The sequence below is a fragment of the Melanaphis sacchari genome, unplaced genomic scaffold (assembly GCF_002803265.2).
Source record: "Melanaphis sacchari strain LSU unplaced genomic scaffold, SCAv2.0 Contig85_pilon_pilon, whole genome shotgun sequence".
In the NCBI taxonomy this organism is placed as follows: domain Eukaryota; kingdom Metazoa; phylum Arthropoda; class Insecta; order Hemiptera; family Aphididae; genus Melanaphis; species Melanaphis sacchari.
Genome location: NW_020271605.1, coordinates 1371620 through 1393725, shown reverse-complemented (window position 1 = coordinate 1393725; position 22106 = coordinate 1371620). Strand labels below are relative to the sequence as shown.

At 25.8% G+C, this 22106-nt stretch overlaps 1 protein-coding gene across 1 annotated transcript; it reads right to left on the bottom strand.

Annotated features, from left to right (window-relative positions):
* Positions 1 to 5718: 5718 nt before the first annotated feature.
* On the bottom strand, positions 5719 to 18186 carry LOC112602326 (small subunit processome component 20 homolog). Its single transcript, XM_025350348.1, has 31 exons — positions 18148 to 18186; positions 17703 to 17989; positions 17287 to 17620; positions 16998 to 17216; positions 16647 to 16928; positions 15590 to 15834; positions 14543 to 15396; positions 14324 to 14483; positions 14090 to 14239; positions 13832 to 14008; positions 13604 to 13729; positions 13313 to 13479; positions 12813 to 13254; positions 12456 to 12673; positions 12002 to 12383; positions 11694 to 11880; positions 11412 to 11609; positions 11197 to 11330; positions 10940 to 11078; positions 9974 to 10852; positions 9628 to 9795; positions 9331 to 9556; positions 9075 to 9268; positions 8820 to 8990; positions 8327 to 8731; positions 8070 to 8252; positions 7711 to 8002; positions 7387 to 7631; positions 7136 to 7294; positions 6796 to 7065; positions 5719 to 6180 (listed from the first exon to the last, which is right to left on the bottom strand). Exons 1-31 carry the CDS (start codon positions 18184 to 18186, stop codon positions 6031 to 6033), a joined length of 8082 nt encoding a protein of 2693 aa, XP_025206133.1. The 3' UTR covers positions 5719 to 6030.
* Between the last annotated feature and the right edge of the window lie 3920 nt (positions 18187 to 22106).

The window sequence follows — 22106 nt, the reverse complement described above, 5'->3', positions numbered from 1 at the left end:
AATTGAGTCCAGTGAAATTTTAGGTATAATACTAATTGAGTCCATGTTTTAATACTAACTGAGTCCCGTCAAACTAAAAAATTCTACAGGTATGGTTAAAAATGTTTTTTTTTTTTTTTTAAATATTTTATAATATAAATATATAATAATGTAGGGGTATAATACATTATGAATAATTAATTGTGTGTAATTTAATGAATATAGATAATGATAAAATAAAATTTTTAGTCAAAAATGGTTTTTTTTTTTTTAAATATTTTACAATATAAATATATAATAATGTAGGGGTATAATACAGTATGAATAATTAATTGTGTATAATTTAATAAATATAGATAATGATAATTTATAATTCTTTATATTGGTAAAAATTTATGGGACAAGCATTGTACATATTCAAATCTATTTATTTTGTTTGATTGCAATAGCTGTATTTGATGTTGAATTTCTTTTTCTTTATCTTTTATAGAATTTCTTGTATTAATTATATGAATACTTCTAATTTTTATATACGTTTCGCATTGTACATTCAACAAAATGTTTATAAATTGGTAAATGTTTGGATGGGCTGAATACAACATAGCATTAATTTTTGAATGAAAGGATTCACAACTGTTAGTGGTCCTCGCCAATGAATATGTAAATGAGGCCCACATTTCCGGAGGATATTGTGAGCTTTCAGTTATGTAATTTGTATCCGTCGATTACAAATATAGTTTTATTTCTTTCACTTAGTATAACTTCATCCATGATGCTTGGTGTACCTCGTAAACTAGAGTGTGTAATATAATAAAAAAAATTCCAAGTTGATATGAACTATATCAGTAGATATCGGTAATTATTATACTAGTGACGATAGAAATAAAATCTAAAATTCCCGGCCTATAGTATAATAATATGTTACTATATTATCTGATGAAAGTCATAAAAATGATATGAACGAAATGTATATATAGTATTATATACGTATATTGACATATTGTACATCAGTACATCCATTTTGACGCCCGGCACGGCTGTGCGGCATAATTTTCGCTTTGTCTGGACTCGGACGGTTGATTTTATATTTTACTCAAAATAATCCTCGGACTCAATTCGTATACTATTAGTTTCCTAACCCCGGACTCAATTAGTATATATCTCGTTAGTACCCAGGACTCAATTAGTATATAATTTTTTTTCCCTTCAGGTATAGGGACTCAATTGGTATACAGCGAAAATATCAACATCCAAACTCATACCTGTACAATTGTATTACCAAAACACCTGAATAAATTAAAACGCATAACTCATAAGACATGCGTTTTAAGTTTTTAACCCAAAACTTTTACAACTTTTAATTTATTATAAAAAATTCCTTGTTCCATCTTTTCATATATTTTTTAGGAGTTGATTCGATTTTATTCCTAGTTATACTCTAACCTAGCGATCAGTTATCATCGGACAGTGGTCAAGTAACACCAATTTGTCAAACGCTACCAAGTCAGCCATCTGTAAGCCTATCGTATATAGTGAAGCGTCAAGCGACTCCCCTGCCCAAGTAAGCCTCCAACTACGTTTCTTAAAAAAAATATAGTATTTTGATACTTAATAATTATTTACTTGCATACCAACAATTTAAAATGTTTATTTTAAATTTTATTAACCTAAATTTTAAATTTAAATTTGAACGGTAACTTAGACTAAAAGAATATTTGTGGATGAATTCGTAAAATATGGTAACTAATTCGTACAAAATTAAAAATTTACAATTCAAACGTTCGACGGACACATGTACCTACATTCTTTGAACGGCCAAACGCTATTATTATCACAAATAATAAGTATTGTAAACGTCATGATTTCAGAGTAAATATAAATACCTAATTAGCTGTAGTAAACATCCAAATAATATACAGAATAATAATGACGAATTCACCAGAATTAGGTATAAGCATATATCCGTATACAAAAATCGTAATAGCTAGTCAATAGTCAAAACCCGAGCGCCCCGAGTGAATTATATATTACAACCTAAATATTCGAGATCTGTTACCTGGGGGTCCAAACCCCTTAGATCTCCCTCTGTAAAAACCTCTACTGCATAACTTGGACTGCAGCCTGAGTGATTCTTGCCCACATGAAACGATTTTTACCATGTTGTATGTTTATAAAACGGAGACAACGCATGCGGGTAAACTGGGTGAAGCGTCCTCTGAACTGATTTTTTAATCTAGAAGACAATGTAAATGTATATTTTATAAGTCATAACAATAATAATAAAATATTTTGTCAGTTGAATTGATCATTGATTTTCTAAGAGAAAATAAATCATATGAAAAATGCGTAGAACGTAGGTACTTACTTATCATATTATTGATTTTTTGGGAGTACTATTTATATTTTTTTAAGCAAAACGATTACGAACCTAAGGTGAGTTTACACTTCGCATTCATGTTTGAAATTTAAATAAACAATTCAGGTGAAAAGCCCTGAAAATAAACTTTATCAATTCTATATTGTATTACTTTTGAGCATCACATGACATTTATTTTATGTTCAATATTTAGTCTAAAGCTGAATCTATACACAAAAACGCAACGCAAACTTCTAATTAGTAATTTTACTACGCCAATGGCCATAGTTGCCGAGGCTCAAACTAAATAAAAAAAAATAATTTTACATCATTTTAAATTAGCAGCGACTATACCGGTAACGGAAAACGCCATGTAAATCCCCAACCTAAAACTATATACCCAACTATAAATTATGTTTTGGTAGAATGACTAAAAAGAGCTCTCATTTTAATTACCTATTTAAAACAGTAAAAGCGATTCAATTGTACCATATAGTGATACATATACATAAATATATATATAGTGATTTTAAAAATGAGGAATTTTATTTTAACATCACATAATATTATTATGATTTGATTTGAATATTATTTTTATATTCTAATAAACTTTTAATGCTAGAAACGATTATTGTAATGCTTAATATTATTTTATTATCTGTCGAATACGTAAATAATATTGATATTATTATTTGTTATTAAATATTAATTTGAACCAAGTAATACTACGATAAACCCTTACAAACTGATGAATTCGTTTTTATTTAATAACGTAAGCTTTTAAAATGTAATAACATCCAGTATAAAGCTTCTTTTTGCTTACTTGTTTATATTACAAAATAAATAATAAAACGATAGTAATAATAATAAAAATAAAAAAAGGTTTTTAATCATTTATTGTTTTAAAATAGTCACAACATTAATGTACCTGTCATATTTTTATTGTTTTTGTGCTTCATGTAGCGTCTTCTGTATTGTTTATCATCAAAGTTTGTACGTCCGTAACAAATATTTGTATAATTTGTTATATTTTTTTCAAGGTACAAATGACCACAAATACAAAGTTACACAAGTGTATATATTACGGGCAACTTGAAATACCGAGCAATGTATACATTACCCGATCAATGTGGTCCAGCCCGGGAATGTAAAATTGTGAACCACGAATTTCTTTTTTAATTAATTAATAATATTATTTTTTATTTTCATCATAAATTATAATTTTATTATTACTTATTTATAATATTTTATAGTATTGATTTTTTTTTTTTTTTTTTTTTAAACCATGATTATTGATTTTATTCATATATCATAAGACATAATTCATAATATTACGAATATTTTGATAGAATAAAAAAATAAATTAACAAATATTATCATTAAATTATTTTTATTATAGATCATAATTTTATCATTACCTGTTTATTTGCACAAGATTTAGAAGCATGACACTTAAAATTATATAGTCTGTCTACTTTTCTATACTTGCATTTATTTGTTATGCAGCCCTGAGTACAAGTGCACCAATTATATCTCTGTCCTAAATTAGAAAAGGAGTGGGCTGCGCTTTTCGCAATGAAGTCGAATTAATTGATACGTCTTCGAACAGCACACATTTTTCTTTACAAATCGTAAATTGGTTCCTGCTATACCTACAGTTGTAGTTTTTGTCATTCCATCAATATTATATAACAATTATTTTTATTGTTATTATAGTCTTAAAATATTCGAATATGGTAAGATCTAATAAAATTAATAATTATTTTATTTTTATTTTAAACAATGTATGTATTTATCTAAATTATCGTATTTTATATTTATAAATATATTAAATTAATTATAAATTATTATACATAGGTTATAATAAAATTAAAATTTAACATAAAAAAAAAAAATAAGTCTGTTAATAAAAATTTTTATGGTTCACGATTCACATTGCTCGGGCAGTATTAAATTGTCTGGTATTCAAAATTGCTCGTAACATATTTAGGTACACTTGTAGCTAGTTACATTATTCTAATCATAAAAATTATCATAATGACATTGTATACCTACCAATAAAAATATAATATTCAGTGATATTTATTTATAATTGTCAAGGTCCATTGAAATGTCTTCAGTTTTGTATAATTAATTAATGTCGTTGCAAAACATTTTCAAATTCTCAAATTCATGTTCATAAAGCACAAGTGCTAAACGCATTGATCTCCAACCCCACTTTTATTCAACTATAGACGATTAATAATAATATTATTATATGCTTGCGCTTTGCAGTAATATTCTGTATTTTTATACACTTAAATGTTTCAATAATACATTCATTTCAACGTCTCTTTGAAGAGATGTAGGTATGTATAATTCGATAGACCCGTGTTTTGAAATATTAGAAAAAAAAAGTATGAAAGTCCTTTTAAGTTTTAAAACTTTTCTTTAGAGAAACTTAAGTAAAAATATTTACTATAAAGTATATAAGATACCTATATATATATAATCACACACTTATTTTTGCTCAATGTAGATTTGATAAAAAGAAATCACGGTTCATTAGATTTTATAAAGTTTTGAATACCTATAAGTGCAAATGTTCCGTAAATTTCCAATCATAAAAAATCTACACAGATAGATAAAGTGATACTTAAAATTGAATATTATTAATATGAAACTGATTTTTATTCATAAATTAAAAAAATAACACTACCTATTCTACTATATCTTTTTTTGTATAATAACCATTTCGAAATATTTATGATGTTATAATTTTTTAAATAATGAGAAACATTTCATAAAATGATTTATCTAGATTAAGTACTCTTCATAAAATAACCTAAAAAATGACTTAAAATTAAAAAATAACAGTTCACTGTATTGTAATAAAAAAAAAAAACTAAAACATTTTATATAGTTAAGCATGTCATTTTAACATAATGCTGAAAATATAAAAAATAATCACCATATACCAATCATAACAGTTAGGAGATGCATTATAAACAAACTTACTATTAAACAAAAATATCATTAACTTCTTAAATGAAACCAAATTATGTAACTTTATTTAAGTTAAGCATATTTAATTGTTTAATATAATAAAATATGTCAATTTAAGGACTGTCATGTGACACATGCCATGGATGTTTTTCTTAGAGTCGTGTTCTATTTTCAATATCGTTCTAAAATGATACAAGTTATTATTTTTTACTTATTAAATGATAATATTTGATTTTTAAATACATATAAAATAATTTGTTTAAGGGTTCTAATACAATATTTTAACCAAATCTTTATCCAAACGCCATCATAAAAAATATTCATTATTAATCCAATGCTAAAGAAAATATTTATATTTACAAATTAATTTGATTATTATGATTTATAATAGACTGCAATAAATAATAAGTAATAACATTAATAACAAGGTATGATCACTGTCGCCAAAAAAATGCTTTTATGTTATACAGTTCTAGCAGTTAACATGTTAAGTGATTAACATTTTCCACTACTTACTTGTAATGATCATACTTACTATTTCTATTATACTATATAAATTATAAATTGTTTACTCTTAAAAGTCTGTAAATTTGTTCTATAAAAAAGATGTTTCTTAATTTTTTTATAAGTTCAACTAGTTCAAGGTTACAAGTTAGAAAATATCATGAGTTCAATGTTTACATTTATTAAACATAATAATAAATTTAAAATTAACAATACTCTTCTAAATCTAAATCTTTTTTTATTCGTGTCATAATTGTTTTTTGTTTAAGTTTTTCCATTTTTCTCTTTTTATTTCCTTTCTTTTTTGCTTGTTTAGCAATTTTTCTCTTGGAAGCTAATTCAGGATCAGTAACAACCTAAACAAATCAATAATTTTTTAATCCACAACGTTTGTTATACATACATTTAACACTATAAGCATTTGTATTAAATATAAATAAATAAATTCATACATAGAATACATCAATCTTGTAAAATCTTGCATACTTTTTTTAATTTTACTTAATGTTAAGAAAATTAATTTTTTAATTATTAATTACTAATAACATTTAAGTATCATTAAAAATTTGTAATATTTTAATTCTTAAATACTTTTATTAATAATTAAATAGTTTAATTTATTTTTAATAAATATTTCAATAAATGATTTATAATTTAGTTTTAATTATTAATAAAATAATATAATTATCAAAAAACAATTTTAAAAGGCATTTACATAATGGTATTCAATTTTCAAATATACACATTTCCAAGTAGGTATTTAAAATTATTACCAAAAACTTAATTTGAAAAGTATTCTAAACACTATAAAAGCATACTTAACAAGACTGCAATACATGAATATATAATTTAATATATATATTATAAATATGGCCTGTAGCGCTTACGAGTAGTAGTAGTAGTAGTAGTAGTATATTATAAATATGTGTGTTATAGAAGTAAGATAGAATTGAATTGTAATCATAACTCACTTGGAGTAAAGATGCCTTTTTTCTTAATGCCCTTCTAGCATTAAGATTTCGTTGAATGATAGAACAATTCTCATTATATGTTTCAGGTCCACATTTTTTCTTAACAATAATTGATGCAGATTTAGCAATTCGTCTATTATCTATACTAGCATCATCAGTGGTCGAAAGCTCACGAATAAGTGGTTTTAAAATTATTTTTAATACTGATATCAACTTTGAACGTTCCAATCGAGCAGACAAGGCACCATAGTATTTAAAAACTGCTTTTCTCTAAACCATATAACACAAAAAATAAAAAGCAATTCAAATACTATATAAATTAATTATAAATAACAATTACCACAGTGTTGTGTTGGGGATATTTTGATACTTCTATATAAACAAGTTTATTTAAATTTTTTAATAACCACCCTAAAGAAAGTTCATTTTTATCATCTTTTACTTTCTTGGACTGTACAAGTTTCAAGATATCAGATAAAAATAAAAGATTTTCCATTGTCTATAAAACAAACATAATGGTTAAAATATTGAAACATTTATAAAACTGTTAATCATAAATTTTTTTTTTAAGTTAGAAATTAAAATATTTACATCTTTTAATACATCTTCTAGTATTTCATGTCCTGGAATTATTTGATCAACAAGATCTAAACATAGACTCTTTACACTCTGCCGAGCATTTGAGTACAAAAATCTCTTTTCTTCTTTATCAATTTTTTTTGACGCACATAGAGCAACTGTCTTGGCATCTACTGATGATAAATATTTCTTTAAAAATTGAAGAGCCCCTAATCTTACCCATTCATGGTCGTCTCGTAATAATTCTTGACATGACACTAAAATACAGTTATATATTGAATATTTAAACATTGAAAACTACTATTTTATGTTTAATATAAATAAATAATAACTAACTCGCTATATTCATGATTTGTTCATTTAAATGCGATTTAGTAAATATACTAGGACAAGTGTTGGCAATATTAACACAAGTTTGAAGACATTGAAATAACAGGTGATCTAAATCTTGGTCACTCTCAACAGGTGTGTGAATTCGAACAAAACGACCAGGTCCATTTAAAATAACAGTACGTTTTAAATATTTGCATAAAAGTGGCAATGTTGTTTTTATTCTACTATTGAATTCTTCACCTTCAGCATTAACAAATAAACTTATTAACTGAGCACCCAATTGTCTATGGATAATCTAAAAACAAAAAATCAAATTTTTATAAAATGTATGGTATGAATTAATTTATGTTTTTAGTCATTACTTTAGCTCCCTGTAACCAAGTCAGTGTTATTTCATACAGTGTAGATATAATATTTTTGGTCAATTTTCCTAACATAATGGTAATTGCTTCTGCTGCACTTTTACGACATGATGCTACACTGTCATTAACCATTTGAGCACCAAGTGATATAAACATAGCCGAACTATGACTTCTTAATACATCCTAAAATTTACAAAATATTTTTATCATAAAAATCTACCTGTAAAAAAACTACATGATAAATGCATTAAACTTACAGGCGGCAAGGTTTTAATTAGTAAAGTTATCATTTCCAAAGCGGATTCACGTCCATTTTGGACTTCATATTCTAGTTGTGATAGGAAGAACTGAATATGCCCATTTAAAGCTTTCCCAATAGGATAATCCATCAAGTATTGATAAAATGTTTGACGTGCTTGAGTACGAACAGCATCACGTTCACAAGTAATACTAGCTTTTGCAACATGGGTCATAAGTTCTTTGAGTTCAGGACAATTATGTTTACGGCTAAGTAATGCTTTAATAAGTGTGAATGTTGTAGTTACAGTACAACCTCCATCTTCAACAGTTGATAGTTCTTGTTCTGCGTATAAAACTGATTGGCGTAATTGATCATCACTAAGCCTATAGTATTTAACTTCCCGAATAAACGTCGAAAGTGTCTAATAATTAAACAACCATACAAGTTTATATAAGATACTGAAATAATAGATATTTAAACACACACAAAAAAAAAAAATAATAGTTCACCTTAAATGCAGACATAACAAGTTCAGCATTGTCTCCAGTGCAATTTTGACCAGTTGCATATTTGTGTATAATCTCAAACAGACATTCTGAAATTGATTTAATGTTTTCCTTCACAGATGGTAAATCTCGTTTTAAGAGCCAGGTCAAACATTGAAGAGATAATGTAATAAGCTAATTTTGTAAATAAATTTATTATAAAAAAATAATCATAATTGAAATATTAAATGCTATTGAATTCATGCAACTGCAATATACCTTTATGTGTTGAGATTTAAGGGAATCCATTACTAGTGAAACAAACGGATCAACAAAAGGTGAAAAAGCAGCACTTTTCAGCATTTCACGTTTTAACATAAATTGGAATAAACTCAAGCCAAATTGAACAAGTTCATGGGCATTTGTACGAGCACACACAGTTCTATCAAATGGTATAGAAGTACGTTTTGGTTCTACAATGAAAACATAATTATACCTATTTTGTTTTTCAATAAAATAATACCAAAATGATTACCCTGAGGAATAATAAACGAATCTGGTTTCTTGAGTATTTCTTTTTTATTTACTTCTTGTTTAGAATTTTCATTTAATGCGGGAATACTTTGAGATACTGTGCCATATGCAAACTCTAATAGGCATTCAGTCTTGATAAATTTATTATCAACCAATCCAGTGACAATATGTCGTAAACTTTCATTACATTTTCTGATACTTTTAAATGATAATGTTGAAAACAATACCTAAGTAACAGATAGAAATTAAATTGACTGAAACTTAAAATTTAAATTATAATTTTATTTTTAGTACGCACTTCTTTAAATGGCATAATTATATTAATCAAACTTTTTTCCGTTACAAATTCTGCTGCAATATGTAAAGTGTTATAACTCTTGTTACCTCTAGCTTCAACAGTTTTTCCTGCAATTTTTGTAACTTCTTTTTCATCAGAACTTGAACCAAATAAATCTACCTTGACAACCTGTAGTTAAGTATCATAGATTAAAATTTTTAATACAATATAAAATTGTAAATTTATGATCACCAGTAGTAAATAAGTACATAACAAATACATAATACATTTAAAGTAAATATTTTATTAATTTTAAAATATTCTCAACGATATATTGTAAGTAATAAGTATGAAATTGTTAATTTACCTCTAAAATATAGGGTAGACAACTATCCATATGGCCTTTTTCAAAACGTTCACTTAATGATACAAAAATTGCATGGATTGTATAAATAAGAACATGAACTTGGAAACCTTGAGTTAATAACGCAGTCATTTCATTTAAAAGCATGCTCATATAACTTGTACCGAGTGTTACCATAATGTTTTGTAAAGTTTCACGGGTCACACGCCTCACACTCTCTAAACGAGACTTCAAAAATGTACATAGTTTCATAAAGACACTTTGTAGATTTTCTTCCAACATAATTTTTGGTAACTTTTTTAATAATTTTACAACAGCAAGTGCAACTGGAATTTTCAACATTTCCATTTCTTCTTTGTCATATTCTGCTTGTTTTCTATTAATTTTATGACTACGATCAGATTCTGAATACTGCGCTAGATTTTTATTGAGTTGAGGTAATAATCCTACTGAAATTGCTTTAGTAATTTTTATTGCTGTTGATGGACATAAAACATGAATTTTTTCTAAAATTAATTCATTAGTCTCATTATTTTCATTTTTATCATCATCATCATCATCATCATCAACAACATTGTCGATGTCATCATCTACTTCCATTTTATTTTCAACATTGTCTTGTATTTCATTATCGGTTTCATTATTTTGTGTTACATTTTCAGAAGTGTCTTTGATTTTCTTTACTGGAGTTAAATTCTCTATAATCATAGATTCTCTTTCAGCTGTTCGTGATAAATCAAAATGAAACGAGTCCAATATCCCTGACACAATTCGCACTGTTTGCTTTTGGAAATCAATTGACTGGCGCATTTTATTTAAATAAAGTTTCAGTAGAGTTTCATATTGTTGCCACGGAAGTATACGACTCATTGTAGTAACAGCCTGTAAGATTATTATAATTAAAACTTATGTTCAGAGTGAAGATATTTTTAGTTTAAGTTAATTATAAAATAAATCTATCAATCTTACATCAATAGCAGCATCAACAAGACTATTTTTAGCAGAGTATTTTTGAGAGCATAAAAATTGATTAGCTAATGGCAAAAGGTAATGTACAATTGTTTTAGGTCTTGGACAATGGTAACTCTTTTTCATAATTTCACAGAATCTAAATAATAATAAACATAAATATCACAAAATAAAATAATATTATTTTTATAAACACTGTTAAATATAGCTAAAACAAAACTATAAATTGCTATGAAATATAAATTAAATTTACTTACCTATGTAAAGCTTTTACTTTTCGATAAGTTTGTAAATGTTGAATATTCTCAAAGAAGTCACCTTCCAGATCAGTTTCATTAGACAAAGGTTGTAAATCATTAAATACAAAATGAACATGGGCACATTTTCTTGACTAATAAAAAAAATAAATGGTAGATATAAATTTATAATAATTATAAACAAATAGACGTTATTAAGTATATAATTAACAAACCAAATGTCCTAATAGTGAAATTGATTCATACTGAACCAATTCTTTAGATCCTTGAATCCCATTACGTATTGATGGCAACAAAACAGAATCCAGAATAAATGTCCGTTCAGGTGATTGTTTTGCATATTTTAAGCAAAGATAACAACTAATATTTTTTAAACATGTACTAGCAGTATCTCTAAGGCCGATATCATTTACCTACAAACAATATTAATTTTAAAATGTATTTAAGTAATTTCAGAATATGATTAGTTCTTGAACACATTATTTTTTATTACTCACATTGTTAAAAATATAAAAGCAATTATAAATCACAAATGCGCCAAATTCAACAGACACATCGTTACTATCCAACAGAACTTTAATTTTTTTTAATGCATTCATTCTACAATCAAAATCTGGTTGATCCAAATGCCGCTTATCCCAAGCATTTAAATCATTTAATATATTACAATGTATGTTACTATTCCTATTAAATAAAATATTCTATTAAAGCATAACAAATTTAGGTACTATTGTGAGAAACGAGGTACTGAGTGTATAAATATCAATGAACTAATTGTTTTTCTTAAGACAAACAAATTACTTACGGACTCTTCATAGCAATGATTTTAGTGAATTCAAGTAGCATATTTCTACTATGTTGTCCAACAACAGTACCATAAAGCGTGGCTAACTGTCTTGGCAATGATCCAACATCATCAACATTTGCTACCAAACAGTTGACAGTAGCAAATAATGGAGCAATAGCCATATCATCACTGGTAGCTTTTTTCAATAAAACTGGAAACAATAAAGACAGTAAATTTGAACTTGATTGTTGATCTCGTACTAGTTCTGAAGCTCTAGTTAATATAGACATTTCAATTGATGCAAGGCCAACGCCTCTCTTTTTTGATAACTCATTGTATAAATATTTAAGAATAGTTGGAAGGTAATGATATAATAAACGAGAACCAACATTCAAAACATCTGTCAACAACAAAATTTAATTAATAACATAACTATATAAAATAAATGTATTTTTAAAGATTTAGATGTTACCTTCATACTCTAAAGGCAATGAAGGAAGAGGTATGTCAAGAGCTGGAACATCAACATCCATAGCATCATTATAAGTTCCGTCAAAAGTTAATAATCTATCGATAATTTCAAGAATAATTTTTTTTACTCCACCATGAGTCTTGTCTGATATTAATATATTTACTAAAATTTCTATTGGTGTTAAATTATTTATAGGATACCCCAATAAACAATAGTATCTAAAAACAATTAATTTAATATAGTCTTTAACTAATAATTGTTATAAAGTAACAATATAATGTAAAAAAAAATATATAAAATGTATAATTAAAATTAATCTTATAATTTCATAGTTTATGGTGAAATATTAATAATTACCTAGGTATTTGGCTCCAAACAACTAACAATTTCATTAAAGGAGTAGGATGTTGTAAACATTCAACTGGCATTTTACTCAATGATGGTTCAATAAATATTTCAAATACAGAGTCCAAAAAACTTTTATTCCATGAGAAATTTTCGAAATGTTGAAAGAATGTTGTTAAAGTTTCAATTGTGGTAACTCGAACTTTAGATATAGTACTTAAGTAACCAGAATGTACAGAAGAACGATGCATCAACATAGCTTTTATATTAGCACCAACACACAACATAACTCTCAGCATGTAATAAAGACCATCTGTGCCTGATAATGCTCCACATTGCTTTAATATAACAGCACACATGTTAACTGAAGATAGTAGACGTCTAGGTGGAAGGACATGTTCCAAATCAAGAGTATTTACTACATGGCGCGTCATTTCTAAAGGACATTCTGAAACTAAAAATAAAAAAAAATGTATAAAAAAGTTCAATTAAATACTATTACTACATCTTACATTGAACTTGACAGTTGAGCACTCTGAATACCATTTGCATGAAAACAATGAGTTCACGCTCTTCACAACCCACAAGAAAACGCATAATAGCAGTTCGTCGATTTTGTCCAGAACACTTGCTACCTGACTTAGGCCCACCTCCACCCAATAATTTACCATAAATAATTCTAAAATATAAATATTTGTAAAATAATAATGTATAACAAACAAGAAAGTATTATATAAAAAAAAAAAAATTTGATAAAATGTATATTTAAAAATAAATAAATTACATTAATATTTAGTATTTACCTCATTATTAGGGGCATTAATAGTGGTCGATGGTCTGACAATATCGCTTCACTCTCTGAGTCTACTCTAAACATTACTAATTCAGCCTTGAATGATTTTTCATCGATTAATTTATAAAGGTTTTCCCTGTCAAACAAAAATTTGAAAATTTAAATTTAATATACATAAAAAATAATTTGTATTTCGTAAAACAATAAATAGTTAAAATACAAGTTTTATTTATCTTACTTGTAAGGAGTAACATGTTTTTGTTTATATGTTAATAAACAGTCAAAAGCGGCTTTTTGTATTTCAGCGTTTTTGTTTGAAAGAAGACTTAAATAAACATCAAACACTTCAGACTCTTTATACATGCCTTTTGGATTACGAAAAGTTGACATTAATTTTAAATAAGACAATAATAATCTGAAAAAAAGATAAATAAATAAATTATACGATACCATCAAACTTTATATACAATATAAATGATCAGAAAATAGATAATACTTGGTAAGAGATTTATTTGAATTAATAAGTTCTTCAGAACTGGTTTCATTTAAATTATCTTCAATATCAGTTTCAAGATTATTTTCATCTGTATTTTGTTTTATATTCCAACTATTTGCTAATTCTGAATTACTCTGCATATACTCAGATCTAAATTAATGAAATGTATTAATAACTTATTACTTTAAAAGCAATTTAATAATTTAAAGCAAAATAAATATATTAACAATTCACCTAATAAAATTTAGAAAATGTATTACAATATCTTTATTTTTAAATTCTATTAGATCTCCAAAATTCACCATACTGTTCCACAATAAAATTCTATAATTATTTATATCTACACGTTCTGTAGTATTATTCAACTTATTATAACGTTCAGAAATAAAGTCACCTGAAAAATTTATAACTATAAAATTGGAGCCAAAAACAATATTCAAAAATAAATGTTACTTGTAAATTCTTTTTTTGGTTCAGCAGGTTTGATAACATAATTGTCATGTTTGACACTCAACTCAAGTTGTTTTTCATATACAGGCCAAAATGTCTTTGATGCTTTAGCATGTGATACTATTAACTTGACAACTGGATCCCATATTGGTCTGAAATTGATGTGTAGATTGCCTAAAAGGAATTTCACAGCAATTTCTGATGCATCTTCAACTGTTTTGTATGTATTTAGAAATGTATCATTATTATCTAAATGTTGAATACGTAAAAGGCGTGCGCGATATTCATTTAATGAAACTGGTACAATTTCTACAGATTCTAATAATTTAAATAGGCTATTTTTTTCCATGAGATGTGGATGTGTAGGTGAATTTATTAATACTAATATTTTACAACTTGTAAGACGTACTTGATGATATGGTGATGACAATAAATCAATAAGTTTATTTTCTAAATCCTTGATGTAGTTATCACTAATTTGAATTTGTAAATTTAAAATCAAAACATGGATTATTTCCAATACTAAAGCACAACATCCAAATTTATTATCTAGAAGTAAATTTAGTTTGGGTATTAATTCATGTAAAGCAAACCAATCATTAAAATTTTCTTTAAGTCTCATAATTGTTTCAACAATGTTGAGATAAGAAAAAAGATTTATGACATCAGCATTTTCCAATTCTTTTGTTGTTAATTCAAATAAATTTCTTAAAACTTTTGTAGAATTTTTTTCATTATGACAAAAGTGCTGAAGTAAAATCAGATAACATGGAACATCGTCAGCATCACAATCGCTAATTTGAATATTGTCTAAATATTTAAGAATGTAGTTCCCAATTATTTCGCTGTCATTATGTCTGAAAAAAAATAATCAAAAAATTATTATCACAATTAATTAAATTAATATGATAATATGTAGCTTAACTTTTAGATTCAATTATTATTAAATCTTAAAAGTTAGTGAACTGCCTAACTTAATAAATAACAAATGAAATGAAATAAGGTTTCTTGATCGGAGAAGATAATATATTATATTAAATTATGTTTTACCTTCCATAAAGTGTATTTTTGTAATTAATCTTCCATTTATCATAACCATAGGATCTCAGTGGAGAATTATCATTTAAATATCTAGATAAGCAAACAACTATAGATTTGGGTATTTCTTGATTTCCATTTATAAGTTCAGCAACAAAATTTAAAAATTTTGGAATAATTGAAAGCTCAAAATTTATATAAGTGTACATTTGCTCAGTAAATGCTACCAAAATGTTGATATTTTTTAGAGACATAACCTGAAAATTAAAATACATAAATTTATTGAAACTTTATATATATATATGTTACGGGCAAGAGCCAAAATCGGACAAACCTCAGAAATGCCCGGGCAAAACGCGAATTGCCCACAATCCTTGGGCAAAATGTCATATTTCGGCTTTTGACTGGGCAAACCTAGTTATGACCAACATTATTTGGGCAAAACCGCCAAAACCGTATACTGACTTTCATCGTAAGGACAAAACCGTAGAGTTTTAAATACGTTCGCTAATATTATTGCACAAATTTAATAATTATAAAATAAGTATTATTGCACAAATATAATTAAATAAACTTAATTAATATATTTAAACCTCACTTGAGTCAAATTGTAGCGTTTAAAATAACCACTAATATTAAATACAAAAAAATAATAATCATAAAATATTGTACAGATATAATTGAATATAATAATAAAAAAATAATATTTTTGTTTATTTGTTGCTACACATATTAGAACTACACAAAATTTAAAACGCTACAGTTTGACTCAAGTGAGGTTTAAATATATTAATTAAGTTTATTTAATTATATTTGTGCAATAATACTTATTTTATAATTATTAAATTTGTGCAATAATATTAGCGAACATATTTAAAACTCTACGGTTTTGTCCTTACGATGAAAGTCAGTATACGGTTTTGGCGGTTTTGCCCAAATGATGTTGGTCATAACTAGGTTTGCCCGGTCAAAAGCCGAAATATGACATTTTGCCCAAGGATTGTGGGCAATTCGCGTTTTGCCCGATTTTGGCTTTTGCCGTAACATATATATAATATATATTACTTACTTTTTCAATTAAAGCATTAGATTGATATGATGGCAGCCCAATACTTGATAGGCAGAGTGTGCTTACAATAGAACTTAAAGTATGTAAATGATCCTGAGCTAGCTGGGGTGCATGATTCAAATAATCAAATACCCATTCAAATACTTCAGTCAAATTTTGAATACATGATCCATTTTTATGAGCTATAAATCGATGACAAAGAATCAAAGCCTGATTTAAATTGTCAATAGTCCTTTCGTTTTGATTGTTATTATAATTAGTTAAAAAATCAGATGTTGTTTTCTAAAATAAAAAAAATATTCAACATTAAAAAAAAATATATGAAAATATATTTTATTGTATATTAAATACCTTAAGTATTGTCCATATAAGTGTACTCTTCTTAGGTTCAACATGTCCAAGAATATTATCAAATAACATGTTCAATACATCATTCAGTATTTTATATGATATATCAGTGTCAGCAAGAGAATTTAAATAAACCGGTAAAAAGAAATCTGCACAAGAATGTAAGCCACCAGCCATACCTTTGATTACTTCAAAAAGAAGTTTCGAACAACCATAAATACTCTGAAATAAATCAAATTATTTAAATACATAGGTATAAAATATTATAATTTTTTTAAACAATATATCTTACATCTCGCTTATGTTTTAAATTTTTTAAAACCATTTTTAAAAAAAATTTTTTGTCTTTTACTTTCCTGGCTACGAATGAAAAACTTTCTGCTGCAAAATCATTGACATAAGGTGGTTGGTCATCTCCAAGCAACAAGACAATACAATCAAATACGGGTTTGATATCACGTACAATTAAACGCCATAAAAATTTAAATAAATAAGCTAAACAAGTAAATGACCACTCTATTTGTTCAGCGTCTTTTGTCCGTAATAGTTTTATACATAGTCTTAAAAACTCAGGAAAATATTCATAGAATTCTTGTTGTAAGTCTTGAGCAAAAGCAACAACAAACCTTTTAAATAAGAATACCATTATATTATTATACCAAAAAGTAAAATCAGTAAATGAAATAAAAAATATTAGTCAAGTCTTACTCGAGTGCAGCTTGAATTGAAAGTGGATCAGAATCGTCCATGTATTTAAATAAAACTTGTGATATTTCATGTTTTCTTGCTAAGAGTTGTGGTAAGCTTTCTAATTGTGATTGCTTTAAATTAGTGCATAATTGATTATAACTCTCAGATCTGTTTAAATCATTCCATCGTTCAATGGCCTGGGAAAATCGAGTTTTTTGAGTATCATCAAAATTTTCATTGCTATGCCCAACACGATGAAACACATCAACATCAATTTCTGATATTCTCTCACTGAATGGTTGAAACTAAAGGTCAAAACAAAATATTAAATATTTATTATAATATGGTTAGAATTATAAATAATATTAATAATATGAATATAACAATGTTTTATAATTTATTGTATATTTATTGTAAATAAAAATATTAAACTGAACTAGTAATTACTATTCAGTGTTCTTACCTTGAATCTATTATATTCTTTATGCCGGTGAGGTTTCATTTTGGTAAAATTACGTTAAACACATAAAACTTAAACTGCTAATGTCAAAAAAAAAACTCACAATTCATGTGAAAATTTGAAAATGATAAACACTAAACATAACCACGAGGTCACTTATCAACACCGAACATCGTTAATGATAAGGTGATAATGATTGATAACGAGTATCTTACAAACCTCATATTATTAGGTACCTATACCTACAAGTCATAAAATCTATTTCTATAATACTTATACAGTTATACCATAGAATATTTTATGGTTATACCTCTCATCTCTATAGTATTTTCCTGGCCACGATGTAGATAAATGTATTATTCATTATTAATGTATTAATAATTTTTATTACATTCTACATACCGTTCGTAAGTCGTGACTAACTGATGTCTGACTTATATTGTGTTGATATGACGTATTATTATAAAGTTAAATATTAAAGCTTTTTATTTTTTGAAACCACAACATACATTTTTAATTTCAAAGAAAAATGTTCTTTTGAAAAGCGTGTTGTTAACATTCTACTTATCGGAAAAAACTAAAAAGTGACTTAATCATTGCGATTGGTAAATCGTAGACGTTTGAAATAATAGTGATATACAAATGTACCTATTAAACACAAGACGTTTAAGGAAATTTAACTTACTAAATTTTTTTTATATATTATTATAGAACCAAAGACTAAGTCTAATATATATATTTTTTCGTATTACACACTTTATATTCAACTTAGAGTTCCGCGGGGGTCTCTTTATTTTTCACTAATTTTTTCAAAACAAGTATTCATTTTATTTTTATATTATTTTCAACGCTAGTATGCTTTTTACACTTCTACAGGCATGTCAAAATTAGTATGATTGTAACGAGTTGTAACAGTAGATGTAGCTGGTTCAATTTTTTTTTTTTTATAAGCCACTTATGCATTATTAATATTTTAATATTGTAATACTTAATATTTTAAAACCAATAATGAATAAATTATAAACGTAAATTAATTAAATATTAATTAAAATAAAATCTTGAGTCATAGATCTAAAAACTTAGAAAATGCCCTACGAGTGTATTTTAGGTTAATTTTATCAAAAAAAAAAAAAAAAAAAAATGAATAATTATCAGTATCAACCAAAACATATTTTATACTTACGGATCAACGTTTCAAAACACCAGAAAAAAATATGCCTTTACATCAAAATCCCAGCCTTCGTAAAAATATAGTTAATATACCTACTAAAATTAAGTTGTACATTTCATTCACCTAGTCAAAACCTAGAAATAAATAATTGTAAAACTTACATTCACAACATACTTTAATTTTATTTAAAAATACCTATACAATATTTTTTTTAAATAAAAATAAATATATATTTGCAAAATCTTACGATTTTGTATACAGTTTAATATTTAAAAAAGAATCTTATTGTTGTCATAGTATGAGCTCACGGCACATGACATAAAAATTCTGACAGTAGATTGTAATAACACATAAGTACATGTATTATCATAACAAGAAAATTAATTTTATTTAGATAATAAATTACTCGTTTTAATTTATTAGAAAAGTCAAAAGACACACCGATATTTTTACATTAAAATATACTGTCTTATCCTAAAAATACCCAATAACTTTTAGTTTGTATATTTATAAGTTATAACCCATTATAACTTATACACAATTGCGTTTTTTATATAATTTTCAGTTGAAATAAAAAAAAATTAAAAAAAAAAAAAAAATATAGTTTTGAATATTTCTTATCTTTATAGTTAAACAACTATAAAGCATTTAAATACTTTACATATACGCTTCTTTGAATAAATAAATGAAAAAGTTCTAATCATACATAGAAGATGTTTAAATCTGTTTTCAATTTTCAATTCACATCATTGGAGATTGGAGCGATCGGAATCATAGAATAAAAATTGATTTGCAAAGAGAGATTGAATCAACAATCAACATTGAAATATTATTTATTTGTTCGTAACATTTTTTTTTTTTTTTTATCTTTAATTGTACACAACATATTAATTATTAAGTAATGTCCATCAACGCGTCGTGAAAATTTGTAATGCGTGCAAGAACAAGTGGATCTTCGATAGAATTTCACATACTAATGATCACTTATTGGCTATTGCCACTAATCGAATAAATCGTATTAACCGTATATAAAATATAACGTCGATTGTAATTAAATATTATGACTGCCGCGGTAACTGAAAATTGAGTGAGGAAAGGAAAAATATGAAGATATGAACTATTGTGATTTAGCCATATAAATATGTGGCAGTTTAGTGTTTATCGTGGTAATAACATTAATAAGTTAAAGTTAGTTTATATACCGCGCTCTAGCAGCCATACACTGGCATTAGCTTTCTCACCATTATTCATTGGTTATAACTTATAACTTATAATAATTATTGCAATTAGAGCGCTATGTCCTTACCAATTCGTCATAAAATTACTACTATATCTTTTTAGTAGAGTTGTGTAAAATTTTATAATTTTCGGCTTTTATTTATTTATTTTCATTTTTGTTTTAATTATTTAATAGTTAATACTATTTATTATTGTTGTAATTATTACGAAACTTATTATTAGTTATTATTAAATATTATTCATATTATAATATTGTTAAATTATTGTAAAAAGCTAACCAACCACCCTAATCCCTTAATATCAGCACTAAACTCTGACACCATTCCTGGCAATCCTCCGCGTAGATTAAAGAGAAGATGGTGTCGTGATCTAAACCAAAATTAATAAAGAGGAAAAAAAAATAATTTTAATAAAAAAAAACTATAAATTAAACTAACTTCTGTTATAAAGTGTTGCTATTGGGTGGCTTCTTTTTTCACGCGTCGCATGTCAATTCAATGTACATCAGCATACATGCTTATTGTAAATTTAAATTACAGATTGTATGTTTTAAAATAAAGTTAAAAAAAAAAAAATATTATAATTATTATTAAAATATGATTAAAAAAAGAACATATCTAATTCTTTCTTCTATTGATACATATTTGTTTTATTTATAATATTTTTGGATTTGTTCCGAATAAAATACAATTTACAATCGTAAAGCTTAAAATACAATGCCAGTTATTATTTTTAATATGTGTTTTTTTTTTTAATTATCAACTATGTTGATTCAAATAAAATAATCGAAAATTATCCGAGTAACTTTTTTTGAAATTTAATGAATTTAAATAATTTAGACTAACAATTTTTATTCGAATAATTTTCAACTATAATTATTCGAATAAAATATTATCTAAATAATCATCTAGATAAAATTTCATTCGAACAACGCCCTATACTCTGCTATTTATTAAGTACTGTGTTACTGAGTTGTTTACATTCTTGAGAATGGTTGCGTTTCATAGACTTTTTTATCCGTGGAACCTTTTTTGATGTCCACTTTTATCATGGAACCTTTATTTTTTTTTTAGCTTTTTAGCTTTTTTTAGGATTATTTACAATACATTTAAAGTAACAATGTCTAAAAGCCTAAAAGTATTTAATTAAAAAAATACGTTAAAATAAAAATAAAAATAATAATAATACTTAAATTACTTTAATTAGACTAAATTTTAATTTTAATGAGATAAATGAAATTGCTTTTTATTGCACAAATATTCTTAATATTGGGTTTAATTGAAGAAAATTGTACAAACATTTTTTTCTCCACTAGCCACTACTAATTTTTAGTTAGATATTTAAAATTAAAAGTTATTTTCTTAGAAATTTTGAAAAAATTACTTAAGCTCTACGGAACCCTAGTGTTCCGCTAAACACAATTTAAGAAACGCTGTATATTACATTATAATTTATCTATTCACGAATTATTTTCATCATGACGATAAAAAAAAATACACATTATATATTAAGTATCTTTAGGGCCAGTTTAATGATAAGGCTACTCAGGCGG

Excerpts from the sequence above, each read along its gene's own strand:
- LOC112602326 (XM_025350348.1), bottom strand. The coding sequence starts at position 18,186 with ATGAAACCTCACCGGCATAAAGAATATAATAGATTCAAG. Across the intron at positions 15,835-16,646 it reads CTAATGCTTTAATTGAAAAA|GTTATGTCTCTAAAAAATAT; the intron begins GTAAGTAATATA and ends TTTAATTTTCAG. Across the intron at positions 8,732-8,819 it reads TTGTTATGTCTGCATTTAAG|ACACTTTCGACGTTTATTCG; the intron begins GTGAACTATTAT and ends TTTAATTATTAG.